Raw genomic sequence first — 19,876 nt, 5'->3', positions numbered from 1 at the left:
CTATTTGTTCCCTCCATGGCACTCTGTGCGGCTTGCCCTCTGTCTCTGTCATAAATGTGTGGCAGAGACAAGTTTTTCAGAGGTCCCCACGAAGCCATCTGTTTTGCATCTGTGGTTATGCATATGTAAATATTATTATTAATAGTAGCAGAAGCAATCATAATGACAGCAGGAATAGAAACACTATTAATAGTGCGAGCGCTGACGCTGGTGTTTGTGCTGCTGCTGGCGGCCGTGCTGTGTGCTGGGACAGCTCTGAGTCTGGGGAGGACCAGGAGGAAGATGCTGCCATATGGAGCCATCAGTGGGCACAGCCACAGCCATATCACGATGGGGCTGTGCTGCCCAAGCACCACGATTCTCTGCAGACCCTCACCAAGGACCTTCCTGGGGGGAAATGGCTCCCAACCACCGCCAGCTCCGTGCTGTTCCTGCTCCTATAATAAGGGGAGAAGGATTCACAGTGGAGTGAGCACATCCCAGTAGTTCTGAAGTACCTGGACACAGCTGGAAGAGCTCCATGAAAAAGGTAATTGCATCATTCCTGCTTATTCAGGGGCTGATTGGGTCCCATTCAGGTTGGGGCATAGAACTGGTTTCTTCATAGCCCAGTGCCGTAATCTGGGTCTAACTCCCAGCCCAAGGAATCTCATCCCTGTGAGGACAGTGGGATTTTGGGGTGTGCAGCCTGTGCTGGGAGAGGTACAAGCCAAGGAACCACAGCTCAGCACACAGTTCTGCCAGGTTCTTCCTGCATCGAGGCAGTACCTTTGTTCTAATGGGAGGAACATTATTCTGTTCAGCTCTGGTTGTTTTGCTGGGTCTGTAGTGCATTACACAGCCCAGCCTCTGGTTTGTATTTTTTCCAGTTATCGTGTTTCATGCATCCTGGCCTCTTGCATCCAGCCCTGCATCCCCCCAAGCAGACATAACGGGATGTGGGCCTTGAGCTCACTGCCCTCAGGTGCACAGAGCACTGCAGGATGCTGCCCCGCATTCCCTGCTCAGGGACCCCCATCCCATTACCACAGCTGGGGCAGGGCTCTGGGGTTGTGCTGCTGCCCCTCAAACTTCACATCACCAAGTTTCTGAAGTCTGGCTGGAACCCACCATTTTTGGAATGGGAACAACCCATTTTTGGCCGTGGCAGATCACAGAAGCACAGACAAGTGTAGGTGCAGCTGTCATTGCTTTTTAGAAGCTCACTCTTTGGCAGAGCACCGTAACTTCTCTCAAACCTCCTGCAGTGTTGTGCTGAGTGCCCCTGTGCCCATCTGTCTGCAGGTTCTGGGGCAGATGGAGTCCTCCTCTCTCTTAGATATCTTCATCCACAGGCATTTAAAACACAAGAAAACCACCTGTGAACTTCAAAAGTGCATTCCCCCACTGGTTCTACCTGCCCTCCTGCAATGACAGCAACTTCCCAGGGCACAAAGAAACCTTTGGGTAAATTCAGGATTTACTTCTGGTTGTATCCCCGATGCCTTCAGCTGCTCAGCAGTGTCATTCCCCTCATGCTGGCCAAGTCTGAGAGAGGCTTCCACATGAGCAGGTTGACCCATGAGGTGCACAGCTCTGAGTCCTCTTCCACAATCTCACATGGGTCAGTGGAATCACCAATCCTCACCCACACACTGGCAAAACAGCCCCTGTCCTCATTGCCCACATTGCTGTGGGTGCCCCATTCCTGGGGTGTGCAAGGCCAGGCTGCATGGGGCCCTGGGCAGCTTGAGCTGGTAAGGTGCAGGCAGCCCACAGCAGGGGGTTGGAGCCCCATGATCTTTAATGTCCCTTCCTACCCAATCACCCTCTGACTTTGAGAAGCAAGCGGTGCCTGTGGGTGGGCTGGCAGACCAGTTCTATTCCTCAACAGCTCCTCCAAGGGCAGGGAAGCCCCTTTCCCATCCATCCTCACACTGGATGGGTGCCTGCACCATTTCAGCACAGCTTGGTGCTCACGCAATGCGCCCACCTCACAAAAGAGCTCATGGCACAGGCATCTGTCACCAAAACCTGTCTGCACGAAGGGCTGTCTGCACCACCAGGGGGAAAGAAAGGCATGACAGCACAATTAGTGAGAGCAAATGAAAGGCCGTTTGAAGAGGAGGAGGGAGGAAAGGGGAGAGCTGCATAAATCCCTGGTGGGGTTTTGGGCTTGACATCAAAACCCCTTAACAGTGTATTACTTCAGCCCCCAATGTGGACAGATGTTGAGCTGTGGCTCAAAGGAAGTCAGAAATCTTTCCTTAGAAAAAATTTGGCTAGGAAACTAAAGAAAATATTGTGAAAGAAAAGGAAATAAAAGCTCACTAAAGGAGATTTATCACTGCCCCAAGCATTTCTGTATCCTCCAGTCTTATGAGGTCCTGGCCTCAGGGGAGGGAAGAGGAGAAGGCGGGCTGCTGCTGCTCTAATGGGCCACTCATTTAGAGCAGGCACATTTTTGTCCAGTTGGGTGATGGAGGAGGTTCACCCAGCCCACCCTGAGCTCTCCCAGACCCCAGTAGCCTCTGCATCAGTCTGCAGCCCTCCTTGGCACATCCATCTCACATGGCCCTGTCCCTCTGGCACTGCCCTGGCTCTCGCTGGGTGTAGGTGACACTAGGGTGGTTGGTGATGCCCCCCAGGACTCTTCCTGAACTTCAACTACCATCCTGTGGTCTGCACCAGGTGTTCAAGTTCTGTGTGCTGCCATATGTTTGTGTTTGTCTACACTTCAAGATCCTCAACCACGTTTTTTGCCCACTCAATTTTGCAAGGTTCTTCTGGTAAAACATTTCCAAAGGAGCTTGGTATCACCCATAAACATGGAGGTGTTGATGTCCATTCCTCTTCCAGTGCCACAAATGAAGATGTTGAACAAAACCAGATCCAGAAGAGATCTTTTGGGAAACTCCATTGATGAAAAGGAACCTCTCATTTGTCCTCAGAAGATGCCCATTAAACCCAGCACTTTGAGCCTGCGGTACAGGAACAGCTCTCAGCAAAGTTTTGATCCATAGTTGTGGGGATCTCCCACACACCCCAGCACTGAGGACCCCCACAAAGTCCCTGAGCTCCTCATCCTGCCTTGTCCTCCCAGGTTTTCTGCATTTTCCTTTGCCATCAAATGATCTCCCCATCCAGGTTCTCGGCTTTTTAAAACGTATTTCCTGCACTGAGATCCTCATCCCCTTTTTTAGCTCTTTTAATTTTCTGTCCACACTTTACTTGCTGTGTTTGATGGTTTTTCCTGTTCTCCTCATGTGGGAAACCTTTTCACTTTTTAAATGCTGACCTTCTCCATGTGAAACCTCCTTAACCTTCCCAGCGAGGCGGGCAGAGAGTTTTTTAGGACCTCTTAGTTCTCTTTGAGCCGTGGCACATGTTTTACTTGGGCTTTAATAGAGTATTTTTTAATCGCCGCCAGACTGCTCGCAGGCTCCTTGCTCTCTGTCTGCTCTTTCAAGCTCTGTTGTTGCTATTGACTTATCACCTTATTTTTTCATAGTTCCTTTTCTTACAATTGCAGAGCCACTCACTGGATTTATTTGCTGTGCTCCGTCCTGCTCCAGCACTAAACCGGCAGTGCTGTGGTCATCAGCAGGGAGCAGCCCTCCCACAAACACCTTGTGAACAGGTCCTGTGCACAGCCCCTGCACAGACCCAGAGCAGCAGCTTCCAGCACTGTTGGATCCCGGAGCCTCATTACTGGATCCAAAAGTACTTTTCCCAATGGATCCCTGAGCAAACCCATGTGCAGATAGCTGGAATCCTCCACTGTTACCACCCGACCTGAAATTCAACTTCTATAATCTCATATTTTCTGATCACTGCACTTATCCCAGTCAGGGTTAGTAACACAGACCTTGCTCTATCTATATTGTTGGAAGCTGGGATCTGTAATCTCAAGAGCTCTGTACTGACAGCTGTTAACTATTCGATGGGCAGCTCATAGAATCATAGAATCATGGAATCATAGAATCATGGAATCATGGAATCATAGAATCATGGAATCATAGAATCATAGAATCATAGAATCATTCAGGTTGGAAAGGACCCTTTGAGGTCATCTGGCCCAGCTCCCCTGCAACAGACAGGGACATCTACATCTCGATTAGGGCACTCAGCTCACCACCATCCCTGCTACACTGCAGCTGTCAGTCAGGGCAATTAGAAAACCTGCCATCATTTTATTTTGGTAAACTTCTGGATAGAAATGGGAACGCCTCTCAATTTTACCTTTGTTTTGTGGCTGAATAGGGCTCCCGTGGGTCTGCCAGCATCACGTGTGGCGATCCTATCTTTCTTATTGCAGCTGCCCCATAGATTTCCCCACTGGTCTCACTGTGCACTGGACACAGCCTCCAGAGGGGTTCAGGCCTGAATTTCTGCACCCCCTGCCTTCCCTCCCGCTTTTCATTGAGCACCCCCGTCTGCTTCTTGCCACTTTCAGTGCCACCAGCACCGCGACCGAGCGGGCAGCTTTGGTTCTGCTTCCCAGCCGCGAGCATCCCCGCACCCCGAGGCTCCGGCAGCGGCAGGCGGTGCCGGCAGCGCCCCGAACCGCCCAGCTCAGCCCGGCTCGTTCCGTGGGTTCGGGATGGCCCCTGGTGGCGACGGGCCGCCCTGCAGCTGCGGCTCCGGCTCCCGATAAAGCAGGGTTATCGCTGATAGAGCTCGGTGATCGTGGGGTTTTGAATGGAGTAAGGGGAACAGAGCGCGTATTTTATGTTTTGCACGTATCCCTGTGTGCCTCAGTGAGTTCTCTTTGAGGCAGGGCTATGGGTGATACAACCACATGGCACTGGGCAGCCTAAGACACATCCTGTGTGTCACCATTATGCCAACCAGGTGGCCCAGCACAGTGGTTGCTGGTGCCCATGGAGCTACATTTTCAGTGGAGCACGTTAAGCTTTGGGATGTGGTTCCTGAGGGGTCTGGAAGAGGCAGAGCTGGTTGGTGGTAGCAAGAATGAAGCTGCTGAGTGCCTGGTGCATTGCCCTGTAATCCTGACCTCTCTGGAAAGCACCAAGTACTTCAAAGCAGTGGAATATAATCTATCCTGCTCAGAAATGAACGGCATGGGTGGAAAGTGGTGTCAGCAAAAATTGTGTTTTATTCCTGCGTACAAAACCATTCATCTCTTAAATGATAGCAGATACAAACCGTGAACAATAAAAGATGCCAGAGGAAGGACACGCTCCCTGCATGGGACCAGCAACTCTCCAAGGACACAAGGGGCAGCTGCCAGCGTGTCCCAAGATCTAAGGCACTGCAGGGAGAGCTGTCTCTGCACAGAGGTCACAGGTTGTAAGGAGCAATGTCCCCAGGTCAGTTCTCCTCTGCAGGATGACACTGCTGTCAGGCACTGCTGGCACGCTCCACTCGCTGGTACTGCCTGTGTGCACAGCTCGCTCCTCTCGCACGCCTCTGCTTGCAGCCGCTCCCTTCCCGCAGCCTGGGGGCAATGCTGGGGGTCAGCTGAAGGTGCAGCTGCTCACACCAGGCTGAGAAAGGACTGGACTCAGAGCCACCCCTCCCAGCCACCTCCTGCCCATCCTTACCATGGCTGCAGAACCTCCCTCCATGGTCTGAGTTACACTGAGAGATGTCTCTTCCCCAAAGGAGAAAGAGGAGTCCAGGATCCCAGAGGGAAGGACCAGAGCTTTGTTCCCTCCTGCTCTCTGGCCCTGCCTATACCACGCTCCGTCCTGCTCTCTCCTGGCCCACAAGCCCTGCTTGCTTCCTGCCCTTTTCCTCCCAGCACCACCAGCAGCCTCCAGCAGCACAGTGCTGCTCTCACAGCCCGGCTGTGACTCTGTGATGCTCTCAGTAGCACTGACCAGGCCAGGGCTGCCCAGTGCCATGGACCTTGGGTAATGCTGGTGGAAAACACCCCAAACCAGCACTTGGGTTGGCACAACAGCACACATACCATTTCCTGGAGAACTGCTGGTCTATCTCCTCTAAGGACTGTCCTTTCGTTTCGGGAACAAAGAAATAAATGAAAATAACAGCCATCACTCCCATCAGCCCATAGAGAAGAAACATCCACGAGAAACCAATGGCATCTGCAGAAAGATTCAAATGGAGGGTCTGTCAAAGGGAAGTCAGATCTTGGATACAAGGGAAGCTGGTGGCTTACTGCAGGGTGATAACTGTCAAGAGCCCCTCCAAGGACAGGGAAAGCCCCTTGTTTGCTAGGAGAAGGAACTGGGGAGCAGTGAGGGAGGACTCACTTATGCTTACTCTCCCATCAGCTCATGGCAGCCACCTGCTCTAACCCATCTGTGGGACATGGAGGGACGGGGATGGACACTTACCAATGAGATCCAGGAAGGAGAGGCTGATCAGTAAATTGGCTGCCCAGTTAAAGCTGTTGCAGAAGGCAAAGGCTCTTCCTCGTATTCCAGCTGGGTAGATCTCACTGAGGACCAGCCAGGTCACTGCACAGGTTAGGAAAACAGTTGTATGGTTTAAGAAACGTATTTGGGAAATGGGGAAGGAGGATTTCAGCACCCACTGCTGCTGGTCATCCATCTCAGAGCCAGGTCACAGCAGAGCACTCTGAAGCTCCTATGGTCAGCACTGAGCAGAGGATGAGATAGCGATGGGCAGGCCCAGTGTGCAGAAAGCAGAGTGGGTACCTGGCCACTGAGCAGAAGGGGGGAAAATTATACATCTGCTATCAGGACATGCTCCTTGTAAAGAATGGAGAAAGAAGTAGGGAGATTGTATTTGGGTGAAAATCAGAGCTGAAAGCAGTGCATAACTTAGAGCAATCTCTCCTATCCTAGGGTTGTTTTGCTTGAAATGATTTATGGAGTCACTGCCAAACTCACGGGACTTGCTGTGCACTTATGTTTTTCCTTTGGTTAGACACTGTTTTCTCCCATCAAAGCATTTAAAACAAGAAGTGCCTGAAAACACTAGAACTCAAGTGGAAGCAAGAACTAATCTGTGTTCTCATCTGATGCAAAATGATTTCAGAAAATGTCCAACTGATAACAAGAAACTTTCCAGGAGATTCCACTTCCAGCTCTGCTGCTGTCTTTCTGGAGGAGCCCCTCTATGTTCCTTCTTATCAGGATGCTGTGAGCACGAGGCAGTGCTTGTGGGACGCTCTGATTTTGCAATGAGCGCAACAGGAAAAAGAGAACATTACAAGGGTAGTGATAGCATGGAAGAGAAGGTGATCATGATGCTGTCCCAGCCACACGGCAGACAGAGCTGCAAGACCAGGAAATGATTCAGTAGGCTGACGGGGATACATTTCCAGTTTCCAGACACTCAGCTGCCTGGTAAAGCCGATGCATAATGAATGTTTCAAGCAGACTATAAAGATCAGCCCCAGTTTTATTCTCTGGGTTAGTGCAAGGATATATAAACACCATACTTACTTGGTCCAAATCCAATTGAGAATGCGCTCACAAAAGCCATCATGCTCAGCAGCGTAATCCAATTTAAAACCATATGTTCTGTCAGGGGAGCACTGCCGAAAGGAGGGTCTGTGCTTTCCTCTGTCTCTTTTTCGGACTGCCCCACCAAGCCCATTTTCTGAGTGTGGGAAGAACGAGTAACAGCCTCACTGCTCTGAGCACTGGCAAGAGCTTTTGCAAGGCTTTTGGTGGCAGCAGAACCAGGGCCTGTCTGCCCGTTGCCTTCTCCTAAGTCTGGTGGAATGTGAGAGGATGGGGGCACCAAGGGGTGCTGGGGGAGGCTGTGGGACACATTGGGGTCTGCAGCGGCTGTGCAGTCCCTGGCCATGGCCAGTGGGGTGATGCCGGTGGTGAGGCCGATGGTGGTGACAGAGATGGCCATCACCACACCGCCAGCAAGGAGCAGTGCTCTGCGGCCAGCTTTGTCTGCAAAGGCCATAGCCACCAGCGTGGCCACCACCTTGATTGCCCCCAGCCCGACAGAGGCCAGGATGGCAGACGAGTTGCTCTGGAATCCCACCGAGTGGAAGATTTTGGAGGCATAGCCCAGCACGTTGGGCTGCCCAGTGAACTGCTGGAAGAGCACCAGGCCCAGCCCCACCAGGGTTCGCCTCCTCATGTTGTCTCTGGTCCTGAAAAGATCAAGAAATGAGTAGTGCTTCTCCTTATAGGGCTCCCGCTTTGCTGCCTCTCTGTCCTCAGCAGTCTGCAATTGAATGAGACCCTTCTGGCAGTCCGAGTCCCACGTGTTTAGTTTAACAGGGTTTACTGGGAGAAAGAGGATGCTGAGGAACTGCATGGCTGCTGGGGCCATGGCCAGTCCAAACATGTACCTCCATCCCTCCTGTGTATCTGCAAAGGCGTAATTCAGTGCATAGGACAACAGGATGCCTACAGTGATGCCTGCTTCATACAGAGACACCAGCAGCCCTCGCTGATGTGCAGCCACCATCTCTGAGACATAGATGCAGCAGGCCATGGAGGAGAAGGAGATGGCAAAGCCCACTGTTATGCGCCCAATGACCAGCCCAATAAACGACCTCGTCAGTGTGAGAATAAGGCTGCCAAATAACAGGACCACGTTGCTGACCAGAATTGCTCTCCTCCGTCCATGGCGGTCAATGAGGATTCCCCCGATCAGAGAGGCAAGGAAAGCTCCAACCAGGACGGAGCTCACAAGAACCTCCTGCTTGAAGCAGCCAAGGCTGAAGTCTGTCTGCAGCTGCAGCAGTGCTCCAGAGATAATCCCCAGCTCGTATCCAAATATCAGCCCGCCCAGAAGAGAGACTGTTGCAGACAACAGGAGGACCAGCAATGCACGACCTGGAAAACAAGCAAGCAAAGTGAGGTTCAGTTTTCTGTCTCTAGCAGAAAGTTATCAGCACACACAATCTGCAAAAAGCTCTTCCAGTACACACACAGTTTTCTACCTACAAAGCTACAGTGATGAATTTCCCCTCAATTCATAGGTCATATGCAAACGTGCACACACTCTCACCATTAACCAAGCCTGCACACATTGCCATGGACTGCAATGGCACTCATTTGGGTTCAGAACTGTGAAAATAGGGCTGTATTAACAGTTTTGTTGTTAGGACTTATATCTAAGTGGCAGACAGTGCTTTGCTTCTCTGGTGTTGTAAACAGGACCCTCTGAGGTCTCTGTTTCTTGGTTCTAGTTGCAAGAACTGTTCTGGGCAGGGAATGCAGCTTCTACTTGCTGAGTTCTAACTTGCTCTGCATGACCACTGTAAACTTTAAGTACATGATTTGCAGCTTAGAACACCTGTAGGAAAAGAAGCATCCCTTACCAGTGGGGAATTCCAAGGTCAGTCACTGGGACAGAACTGCCCCGGCTCATTCCCTCTTATCCTCCAGTTTCATACCTAATTCCTCCTTCAAGCTCTGCACAGTTCTTGTTTCTGGACAGTACAGGTGCCCAGTGCCCTTCATGCAATGCATTTTCCCCTGAGATCACCCAAGAAGGCCCTGCTCTTTGCCAAGCAGTCCCTGCATCCTGTGATCACACACAGAAGCTGTTGCTTCTGAACTTCACCTTTACTGTCATAAAGAATTTACCACAGAAATAAGAAGTTACTGAACAGACTGAGGATCCACAGGGGGCAGCACTACACTTAAGGCTTCATGAACCACCATCTTTTGTTCCATCCCCCTACCTGAGCCCAGGCAAAGGGAGAAATGGCTGGCCAAGTTGGTAAGTTGTTAACAACCTTTCATCTTTTTTCCTTCCTTTGTGTCTTTCAGATAATGTATGGATGGCAGCAACCATGGCAGGAGTTTTCACTTTAACATTGCCTCATCAGTGAAGGGGTATTCTAGAGGTAGGGCTCTATTTATTGTGTGATTATGTGGCCACAAGAACTACTCCAGTGTGCAGATTCCCTCTGAACTGCAGCCCAATAACAACTCCAGCCTCTAATATCTCACTAAAAATAAAATCTTCAGACCTCAGGACTGCAAGGTAAAGAGCAGGAATGCAAAGCCTGCAGTGAGAGCTGATGAATGCCACATGCACTTCAACCTCAGTTGGAAATATAAGGAAACTTAAAAAAAAATAAAAAAAAAAGAAAGAAAGTTGTTTTTTTTTTTGTAAAGAAAATAGCAGCATTAACTACTTCACTGCTTGGCAGTTTAGTGGGAGGTTGATGGCTGCTGTTCACAGCTCAGGGAGGAACAAATGCTGGGATGAGGCAGAGGGAGGAGGGAACTCTTTGCCAAACTTTGCTATGGTGGTGATGGAGCTTGAAATTCTATTTCTTGATGTGTAAGAGGGAAACAACAGAGAGAAAAACTTCTGCTGCCAGGAGCACAACCCTCAGCTCCTGCCTGGCCCCTGAGGGCTGTGTGTACCCTGAGCATGAGTGAGTGAATTCGGGCAGCTTTGGTGGAGTCGAGAGAAATCAAAAGAGTATGGAAAAAAATCTGACTTGTAGGAAATAAATGAGGGTGAATGAATGATGTAAATGAAAGTGCTGCTCACAAGAGTTTTTCTCCTATCTAATCTCACACTCCTGGCATTACTTGGTGGGAATGGACCTGATTTTTACCTCTCCTTCACCAGGTGCCCACAATCCCCCAAAGAAGCAAACTTCCTCAGGCTGACCCAGGTCTGCAGGATGTCTTCACGACCTGAAAAGCTCCCTGTTGTCTGCCCCAAACACAAGGAACGATTCCTTGACCTTGCCTTTCTCATTCAGCTGAGCATGCAACATTTGTAAGCATTGAAGCTTACTTAAAAGAAGAAAAAAAACAGCGGCAAAAGCAAACCAAACCAAATCCAAAGTGACCAACCCGCCCCAAACAACCCTACAAAAACACGGTGCTTGCTGCACATGTATCTCACCCTGTGGAGAGGATGAAAGGCCAAGGATGTGTGAGCCATGAGTCACATAGCTCAGCACGGCAGGGGGGGCACACGCAGAGCCCTGCTGCCATGAGGATCCTGGGGCAGAAGCAATGACAGTGACCTTTTTCTCCCAGCCCAGTTCTGAAGGTACAGGTAGAGCACATTGACGTGCAAGTTTGTGCTGTAATAGACTGGTTGCCAGCATGTAATACTATCTGTATTCACACATTGGCTTTGTTTAATTAGAAATACTCACTGCTTCAGCAGACCATGTGTGGAAAGAATGTGGACACATCCACCAGACCATGGAAAACTTCCCTCACTATTGGCTATGGGCTTTTTCCCCCCTCACAAGCTGTGTTTAATAGGAAGTGTCTCTATTCAGCACACAATCACAGGCAGCGATAACGCTTATTTCTCAGGGATGGCCATGTTTGTATTGCTATTTGTTCCATATCCCCCTGTTTCCTTTGTGTTCCTTATGCCCCTGCAGCCCCACGCCTGTCCCTCCCGCTATGCTCAGTGTGACTACCTGCCCTGTTTGCATTGCTCCTTGTACACGTATCACGCAGATAACCAGAAAAAATATTTGCTCAGTGAGAACAGAAGTCGTTGCATGAAGTGAACAAACCACTCGTTCCAAGCCATCAGCTTGCTTAGATCCATTCAGCCCTGCCGTAAATACCAGCGCTGATTCAATCAGACGCTGCAGCTAACTTAGTGGGCAGGCCATGAAGGCTGGTCGGGATCCAACTTTGTACAGTCAACTCTGCAATAGTCGAGGTACCCGTGGACTCAGAGCTCAGCGGGACACAAAGTTCGGCGGGTGCCCCGCAGGGCTGGGCCGGGCGATGCCCTGCGCTGCAGGACGGGGCGGTGCGCGGTACCGGGCTGAGCCCGAGCTGCCCCGGAGCGCGGTGCGGTGCCGGCCCCGCCGCAGGGCGATGCCCGGGGATGCGCTCCATCGCCCCGCCGCCGCACGGCCCCCCCCTCCCCGCTCCCGGCACGGCTTTAGGGGCCGTGTCACAGGAAACCGGGGCTGGAAGTGCTAAAAAGAAATGGGAAACTTGGGCGGGACAGAGACAGAGAGAGAGAGAGGGAGATGCAGCCGGAGCCTTCGGGAAAGGTCGCAAAGCTGAAAACTTTCCCCTCCTCCCGGGGAACGGCCGCCGCCCGCCGCGGGTCTCTCCGCCCGCCGCCCCCTCCCCAGCGCGGTCCGGACCACTCACCCATGTTGCGGCGGCCGAACCCCGGGCGCTCCGCGGCGGCGGCGGGCGCGGAGCGGGGCGGAGCGGAGCGGGGTCCGGCGGCCGGAGCGGGGCCGAGCAGCGCCACGTCGCTCCTGCCCTGCCCCCGACCGGGACGAACGGGCCCTGGGCAGGAATGGGGGGTCCCGGCTCGGAGCGGGGCAGCGGGGGGCGCGCGCCGTGCCGTGCCGTTGGGATCCTGCTCCAGGGCCGGTGTGGATGGGGGAGCTTGTACCGGAGCGAGCTGCACGCGTGCGTCTATGAGCGATCTAAAAGCGGACAGGGCGCTGGCAGACGGAATGACAGCGCTGTCCCCGTCCCGCTGTCTCGTTTGCACTGCAGCAGGAGCAGGAATCTCATCTCCCCACTCTGCCGTGCAGAGCTTTGCTCCTCCACACTAGAAGGCCTTTAAATGGCCCTCAGGAGATGGGGAGTTTGATCGAACCTTTTGGTTTCTGGGTTGGAAAGCCAAAAAAAGGCTCCTAGGAAAGGACAGACCATTTCAAAGCTAAAAAAGAGCAGCACGGCTGACTTGGAACTCTTACCTTTCTCTTCTGTTGAAAAGAAAGGCTGCACCTCCTGAGCTTGTCTCCTTCCAGCAGCACAGTGTTCCATTAGGCAAAGTGATCTGGGGTTCAACTTTCCTTGCAATTATCGTCCTCTTTCTGTTCCTTAGAACAGAATTCTTCCTACTGCATGCAAGGCAATGGGACTTGCGCTTGGAGGCAGGGTTTGTTTTCTGAATCTGAGGCTAAATTCATATAATACAAATTCCTGTTTGTAAACTGAGGACTTTACAAAGCTTTATATGCCCAGAAGAGGGAAACTCTGTAACGCAATGGAAACATTCTCCCTTGGTGCTGTTCACACAGACCGTAGTCACTGGGCGTGTTGTGATGTGGTAAAGTATGTGTGTGTGTGCTGTGATGTGCGTGCAACGCTCATAAGCCTGCTGTCACCTAATGAGCGTGGGGAGCAGAGCAGGGCAATGTGCTGTCATGGGCTGAGACCTCACAGAGCCACACAGCAGCGACTGTGCTGGAGGATGAGTGGGGATGAGCTGGTTTGTGACCGCAGGAAACCATTTGTTTTGTCATACGGTTCTAATGGTACCGGCACGCTGTGAGCACACGCTGCCAAAGCTTTTTGCATGGTACCAGCTCAGCTGCATCAGCCATCACTGCACCTGTGGACGCAGTGCAGGCACGGCCCTCTGACACAGTCAGAAGCAAACAGGTTGGGTAAGGAGTGAAAAACACGTGGTGTTGTTAAAAGAGCTTCACAGTGGCCGCTGCACATAGTAACTTCATGAGGAACTTGGAGAAACATGTCAGGAATCTTTGTTCCATGTTGTAGAAGGAAGGAATGCCGTGTCTCTGTCCTGGAGACCCACAGGACTCTTCCTCTTTTTGCTCCAGTTCATAGATTTGAGATGTGTAAGATGGGCCATGCTGGATCACGTACACCCTTTCACCCCAGCCTCTCAGTATGGGCAGCAGTTGATCAAAGGCTCAGCTCCCATTTCTTCTCAAAGCCATGGTGAATATTAAAAGCATTTCAAATCATCTGCCTGATTTATAAAGCAGTGCTTCCCATTCATATCCTCTAATTGCAGTGGGAATACAGCATGCAGAAATACCTCATCTGCAGTGCTGTGTCTCGTGCAGTCTGACAGCTGCACGGGGATCATACGCTCAGTGAAGAATGGCTTCAAACACAAACACCAGCCTACAGAAACCAGCGGTGTTCACAGAAGGGACTCCACGAGGAGATTTGCAATTCCTATTAAAGAGCTTAAATAGCTCTGAAATCACAGCCAGCTCTCATAGCACTCAGATCGGAGGCCTGCAGTTTTCTGTCTTCCCCCAGACCCTTCAGTCCTCAGCATCCACTGGGTTAACACATCCTGGCTCCATGATCTACAACCTGCCCGAACAACTCTTGCATGTTTAACTACACTCCTCCGATGAACTCAGCGTGAGAAGGAAGAAATTACATTTTCTCCTTGGTCACTCAGCATCTGTTTATCTGCCAGCATAAAGCCACCCCTGACATCTCCTGGAGGCTTCCTGTTCTCTGGCAGGGCAATAAACATTATTAGCAAAGGCAGCAGGGAGGTGAGGTCCTGGGGAGCACAGCAGAGTTTTATGGTATGTTTGCAAAAGGAGGCCAAAAAGATGACATCAGTATGTGCAGGAATCCAGCTGCAGCACCAGCACTGTGCGTTATGGTGCTCTGAAACCACACCATGAAAAACTGCCATGATGGATAATGAGGAAAAAAAAACCTTTCCTTGTGGGTTTTAAGATACTGTGCTTCTCATTGCAATGTTTGCAGTTCATGGGCATTGAGGGCCCGCTGAGGGCTGCTGCTGTGGTTGTGGAGCTGCATGTGAGAGGGGCCGGGAGGGGCTGGGAGGGTTGGATCCAGGGGGTTCCATCACACCCTTGGCCACACGGCTGCTCCTGTCTCATGTTCCCAGCTCTCCTCCTCATCTCCAGGCTGTGTGTCTTGGCGGTGCCATTCCTCCAGCTGATCCTTATCTTGGCTGCTGGCTGTCAGGGCACTGAGGGTGCATTCCTGCTTTGCAGCTGAATAACAAAACACCCGGCCTGACTCACAAGTACGTGCTGCCCCATGTGCCGGCTGTTGGTGACAGTTGGGTCCTACAGCCAGGTCTGTAGGTCTGCAGCCAGCTTTGCACGGCTCTGAGCTGGAACTGCCAACAAAACCTCGTTTCTTTGGCACTGACAGGCTGTAAACATGGAGTGCAGTAACACATGTGCTTCTATGGCCCAGCATGTGGGACGGCTCACCCGCATGGGGACAGCTCGGGAATGTTGTTTAGGAACGGGTTGAAGCAGTGTCAATATTTACTAAGCAGGATCCCACCGTGTGAGCAACCAGCACGGCATGTGGTGACCAAATAGCAATATTCCGAAGGAGAAACAAATGTTGTGGAGGAGAAAACAAGGACAAAATGGATCTGTAGGATCTGTAGCATCGCGGATCCCCTGATGGGGGAGATGGGATGGGGGGGGGCGCTGAGCTCGGCACTTTCCGCCGGCGGCCGCCGAAGATTGCCGAAGCGGAGAGCGACGCGCATGCGCAGTGTTGGCAGGGCGCAGTAATGGCGGCGGCGCACGGCGTGGGCACGGACACGGACATGGCTGGGGCGGGGGATGGGGCCGGGCCGGGCGCACCGGGCCACGGTGTGGGTGAGGTGCCGCCACCGCTGCCGGGGCTGCAGCTGGTGCAGCAGGGCGCAGAGGCTCGTGTTTACCGGGGCAGCTTTCTGGGCCGGCAGGCCGTGGCCAAGCTCCGCTTCCCCAAGCGCTACCGGCACCCGGCGCTGGAGGAGCGGCTGAGCCGGCGGCGCACGGCGCAGGAGGCGCGATCCCTGCTGCGCTGCAGGCGGGCAGGTGGGCGATGGAGGGAACGAGGGGCCGGAGGGTCCCGTCGGGCTGCGTGTCATTAATGCGGCGTGTTGTGTTGTTCTCAAATAGGGATCCCGGCTCCCGTGGTTTATTTCGTGGATTACGTGTCCAACTGCATCTATCTTGAAGATATTATCGGTGCCATCCCTGTTCAGGATCACATCTACAACGTGCAGCGCAGCGGTGGTGATGCCAGCAGCCTCCTGGGGCTGGCGGAGAAGATGGGCCAGCTGCTGGCCAGGATGCACGACGAGGATCTCATCCACGGGGACCTCACCACGTCCAACGTGTTACTGCGGCCGCCCGTGGAGCAGCTGGACTTGGTGCTGATTGACTTTGGGCTCAGCTTCATTTCGGGTCTTCCCGAGGATAAAGGAGTCGATCTGTACGTGCTGGAAAAGGCCTTTCTTAGTACCCACCCCGATACAGAAACTGTGTTTCAGGCTCTGTTACAGAGCTATGCGGCCGCATCGAAGAAATCCGGCCCAGTGATCAAACGGCTGGACGAGGTGCGGCTCAGGGGGAGGAAGAGGTCCATGATCGGGTAACAGCAGGCGGCGATGGAGAAGTGTTCCCTCTTGGTTCTGTTATTTATACACCCAGTTACACTTATTGCGCAGATTCATATTTTGATAATGGCGTCTGGTATGAAATAAATCGGATCGTGTTTCTAACCGTTGTGAAGTACCGAAGTAACGTGGTGTGAGCCCTGCAGCTCACTACGGGCCCGTTGGAGGCAGTTCACCGTGTGCTCTGTGTTCATACAACACCCCGCGGTGAGCACGGAAAGCGGCTGTGAGTAGCCAGCCCGGAGCTTCTAGCGGTGGCGCAGTGGTTGTGTTGCTGCCTCGTTACTATAAGTCCGTCCGTTCGGGTCCCGCTCAGTGCAAGTGTCCTAGCGTTGCGGGCTGCCCCGTGCCCGGCGCGCATTCACTTCCTTGCCAGAGGAAGCGCTGGGCGAGTGCTCGGCTCCAGCGTGGGGACCGGGTTCCACCGGCTCAGATACAGCTGTGCCCCCGGGGTCGCGTTTCTTGTTGTTTCCTTTTGTTTTGTTTCTAACGTTCACGGGATGCCGCAGTGGGAGCAGGTGGATGTGAGCTAATGAACCTCTGATCACAGCCCCCCCCCCGCCCAGACCCCCAGCACGCCGCCTTCCCTGCCCACCGCCCCATCTGTACAAACACTGCTCTGCCTGCCTCCCGGTGATGCCAGGACTGTGTTGTGTTTGCAGAGCCCTTTGAAGCTGTCTGTTTCTAACTATGAGTGTGTTTATTAAAATGCAGCTTTCTCTGCGGGAGCGTGGAGTAGAAACAAAGCTGATGGACTGCAGGGTTTTATGGCCGGGATGCTGCGGTGAGTGCTGAGCTGTCTGAGAGTGGAAAAATCCCAGCAGGTGCTGATTGCGGTGCTGTGCTCCCCCCACACACACTTTTTCCCCCTTCCATCCTTGCACTGGAAGACTGTGAGCAACAGCACTCAAAGCACTTGGGCTAAGGCAAGTTCATGGCCACAGGGCTGTCTCAAGCTGGTGGCAGGCACCTGCTTCAACAGCAGAGGGCCAGTGGGCTCATGGCTAAAATCAACATACAACCACAAATCCATCCTCTGACCACATAAATAGTGAGAGGCCCAAGAGCTCCGGAGCTTTCCTGCATGGTAATGTGACAAGATCTGCCCTGGAGAAGGGTTGCCCTGGAGGCTGTGCCTTACATGTTGGTGTCAAGATGCCTTGCCAACACAGGTCCTCAGTAAGTGACCAATAGTTTGCTTTAGGCTTTGTTAGCTTTGCCTTTGTGTACCTGTAATCCCCTTAGGCACAAACTACTGACCAAGTGTGGCATTAGGAGTGGATCCAGCTCCTTACCACTGTGGTTCAAGCAGTTTTGAAAGCGAAGGGGTCCGCTCTGAACTGCATGACTCAATGGGAAGAGCTCCATTGTGTGAGGGTTTACCCTGCCCTTCATGCAGTGAGCAATCCAGTGTCTCCAGCCATCTCGAATCTCGTTACATGGCATCCTTATTTACAATCAAGCTTTGTTAAGCACCGCATCATATCTGTATTATACTGTTAAATAATTCTAGCTTCTCTCTTACTAGTGTAGTGTAGCGTCACTGTTTCCATCTGTGATGTATGCACAAAGAGGAGACTCCAGACTTACAGAATACCCACCTGCATCACTGCTGTAGCACCTTGGAGCTGATCCGTGGGTCACAGCTATGTGTGACACCCAGAGAACCAGTGATGTTCTGCCCATCTTACCCAGGTGGGCTGTTTGCACCAGCCCTGGGGGTGTGCTGGTTTTTACACCCCAAAGAGACCATTTCTCCCACCTGAGAGGACACAGAGTGGTGGGGTTGTGCAGGATGATGGCTTGCATTGCACACAACCACTGGGTGTCTCCCTGCCATCATCACCAGCGCTGGAAAAAAAAAAAGTCTGCATTTGGAGGAAAACGGTCTTTCAACAGAAAATATTTGTAGCTGTGTCCTGGATGGGCAGCAGGTTGATCTGCTGCTTTCTAGAGCTGAAATGTTGCAGGATACCAAGGGCAGAGTGCCACAAACAGCTTCATTTCCAGTGTTTCATTCCCGTTGCTTTGGGAGCAGTCTGCCTTTGGCTTCTCCCGAAGTGGAAGGAATACTGGGGGTGTGCAGGCAAGAAGGGAAAGAGGAAGAAAGGAAAGAGGGAATGGCAAAGGGAACAGAAGTAGAAGAGCTTCATAGGAAGAATCTGCAGTGTTAGGAGTTTGAATGGGACTGCTGGTTATTGGTGAGATGGTGTTTCTGGTGTTTGATTGCTGCTGGTGATTTCTCTTATGGAAAAAGGCAGGCAGCCACCAGCTCGTGTTCACCAGCCTGGCAGTACTTTTTCAATAATAACAATGAACTCTGCTTCACCCACTAATGGCAGAAGTACAGAACTAAAACAAGGGGATTTTTGGAGACCTGTGGGTTGTAGACCTCTAAGTCCACTAAGAAGAAAATCAATTGTGAGAGAAAATGCATACTAGTACAGCAAGAAATAGGGATGAGAACACAGTTGCATAACCTGGGTATACTGTTGCATGACTTTTGAACAGTGCCTCCTCTGTGTGGGCAGTTGCTGTGTGCATATGTGAGAGCTGTGCATGCAGGTGATACAGTGTGGGTTTTTTTACTCCGAGCCTTGATGTCTGCAGGAAATTGATATTTCCCAGTTTTGCAAGATGCAAAACACTGATAACCTTTTGCCACCCATCAGTGCTGATAGGAAACCAAGTCAGTGCCATAAAAGCATAAAAGCTCATTTGTAGCCCAGAGTTCAGTGTGTGAGGGTCACTACAGGGAGATAAAATCCTCCCCCTGGCCCAGGCACGAGCTGTGTCCCATCACCTTTCTTCCCATATGAGAAGCTGGGGGGCCGGGTGAGGCAGTATGCAGCCCACAGTGCTCTTGGGAATGGACAGAGAAGGGTCCACCTGAGCAGCAATGTGACTCATGGCTCAGAGGGGAGATGTGCTCCTGCTCCCCACTTCTGCTGCACTGGCAGAAATCTGTATCATCACAACAGTCAGAGCAGGCTGTGGCACTGATGGCTTATTGCTCTTTTGAAGCTTTTTTTCACTTAGAAGTTGATCCTGTGAGGTCCAGCATATGGCACACACTCATACACAGGCTCCCAAGATGGCTGATATGCTGGGCTTGTTTTAAGCTGTCACACCAGCTTAAAACAAGCCCAGCACATCAATTCAGATGGCCTGAATGTTGCTTTCAGTTCCTCAGCCATCCACCTGCCCATCCCCTCCATTCTGCACCACGCTGCTAGGGATGGCAATATTGTGATGGCACCGAGGCAGCACAGGAACCTCCTCATTTCCTATCTCAATACATTTTTATTCCTGGTGTTATGCAGGGAAAGGATGGAGAAAAGTCCCATAGCTTTCCCTTGGGCAGCTCTGTGCTTTCTTCTGGGCCCCAAAGGAGTGTTTGCCAGTGGGGCTGTATGGCTGCAGGGCTGGAGCCAGGCGGATGTTGGATCCTCACTGTGCCAGCAGCCCCAGCAGTGCCCAGCCAACCTTCTGTGTCTGTTCAGCTCTAAAAGCAGCCACAGCGACGATGCTTCAGCCCCTGCCTGGGGTGGGTGTGAGGATGGACCGATTTGTTACCATTTGTGCAAAACTGCCCATGTTCTGTTAAGGAAGAGGAGGGGAACATGCAGAGCGTGGCTGTGCTGGGGGAGCAGCCCTGGCTCTGTGCTGTACCACCACGTTCTGCCTCTTAACTTCTCATTCCTTCTGTGCCAGCGATTCAGGGCTTCTGTCAGCCAAGAGCTTTCCCCAGTGGGCTGTCTGCCTTTTCATCCCATTCATTCGCCTCTAATGCCTCCGATGCAGTAGGAGTGATGGACATGGGGGCAGCAGCTCT

General features: G+C 52.1%; 2 protein-coding genes and 1 long non-coding RNA gene across 5 annotated transcripts; 2 read left to right on the top strand and 1 right to left on the bottom strand.

The window, feature by feature from the left end:
• The first annotated feature begins 212 nt into the window (after positions 1-212).
• On the top strand, positions 213-10,614 carry LOC146757840 (uncharacterized). Of its 2 annotated transcripts, XR_014935956.1 has the most exons (3): positions 213-529; positions 9,687-9,763; positions 10,504-10,614. It is a non-coding gene; the product is annotated as an uncharacterized LOC146757840 (long non-coding RNA). The 2 variants fall into 2 exon arrangements; XR_014935955.1 differs by lacking the exon at positions 10,504-10,614 and having other exon boundaries at positions 9,687-10,016.
• On the bottom strand, positions 5,079-12,753 carry SLC2A10 (solute carrier family 2 member 10). 2 transcript variants are annotated; one of them, XM_015881681.3, is made up of 5 exons: positions 12,581-12,753; positions 7,383-8,744; positions 6,306-6,428; positions 5,918-6,053; positions 5,079-5,440 (listed from the first exon to the last, which is right to left on the bottom strand). In XM_015881681.3, the coding sequence occupies exons 1-5, from the start codon at positions 12,648-12,650 to the stop codon at positions 5,344-5,346; spliced, it is 1,788 nt and encodes a 595-aa protein (XP_015737167.2). In that variant the 5' UTR covers positions 12,651-12,753; the 3' UTR covers positions 5,079-5,343. The 2 variants fall into 2 exon arrangements, with proteins under 2 accessions (XP_015737167.2, XP_015737168.2); XM_015881682.3 differs by lacking the exon at positions 12,581-12,753 and adding an exon at positions 12,018-12,369.
• A 1,945-nt stretch (positions 12,754-14,698) lies between these two features.
• Positions 14,699-16,146, top strand: TP53RK (TP53 regulating kinase). The gene is made up of 2 exons (XM_015881683.3): positions 14,699-15,457; positions 15,542-16,146. Exons 1-2 carry the CDS (start codon positions 15,067-15,069, stop codon positions 16,018-16,020), a joined length of 870 nt encoding a protein of 289 aa, XP_015737169.2. The 5' UTR covers positions 14,699-15,066; the 3' UTR covers positions 16,021-16,146.
• The last annotated feature ends 3,730 nt before the right edge of the window (positions 16,147-19,876 follow it).

The sequence above is a fragment of the Coturnix japonica genome, chromosome 19, assembly GCF_054131305.1.
Source record: "Coturnix japonica strain WE chromosome 19, WE-NBRP24, whole genome shotgun sequence".
NCBI lineage: Eukaryota > Metazoa > Chordata > Aves > Galliformes > Phasianidae > Coturnix > Coturnix japonica.
This window is presented reverse-complemented; position numbering and strand designations above follow the sequence as displayed.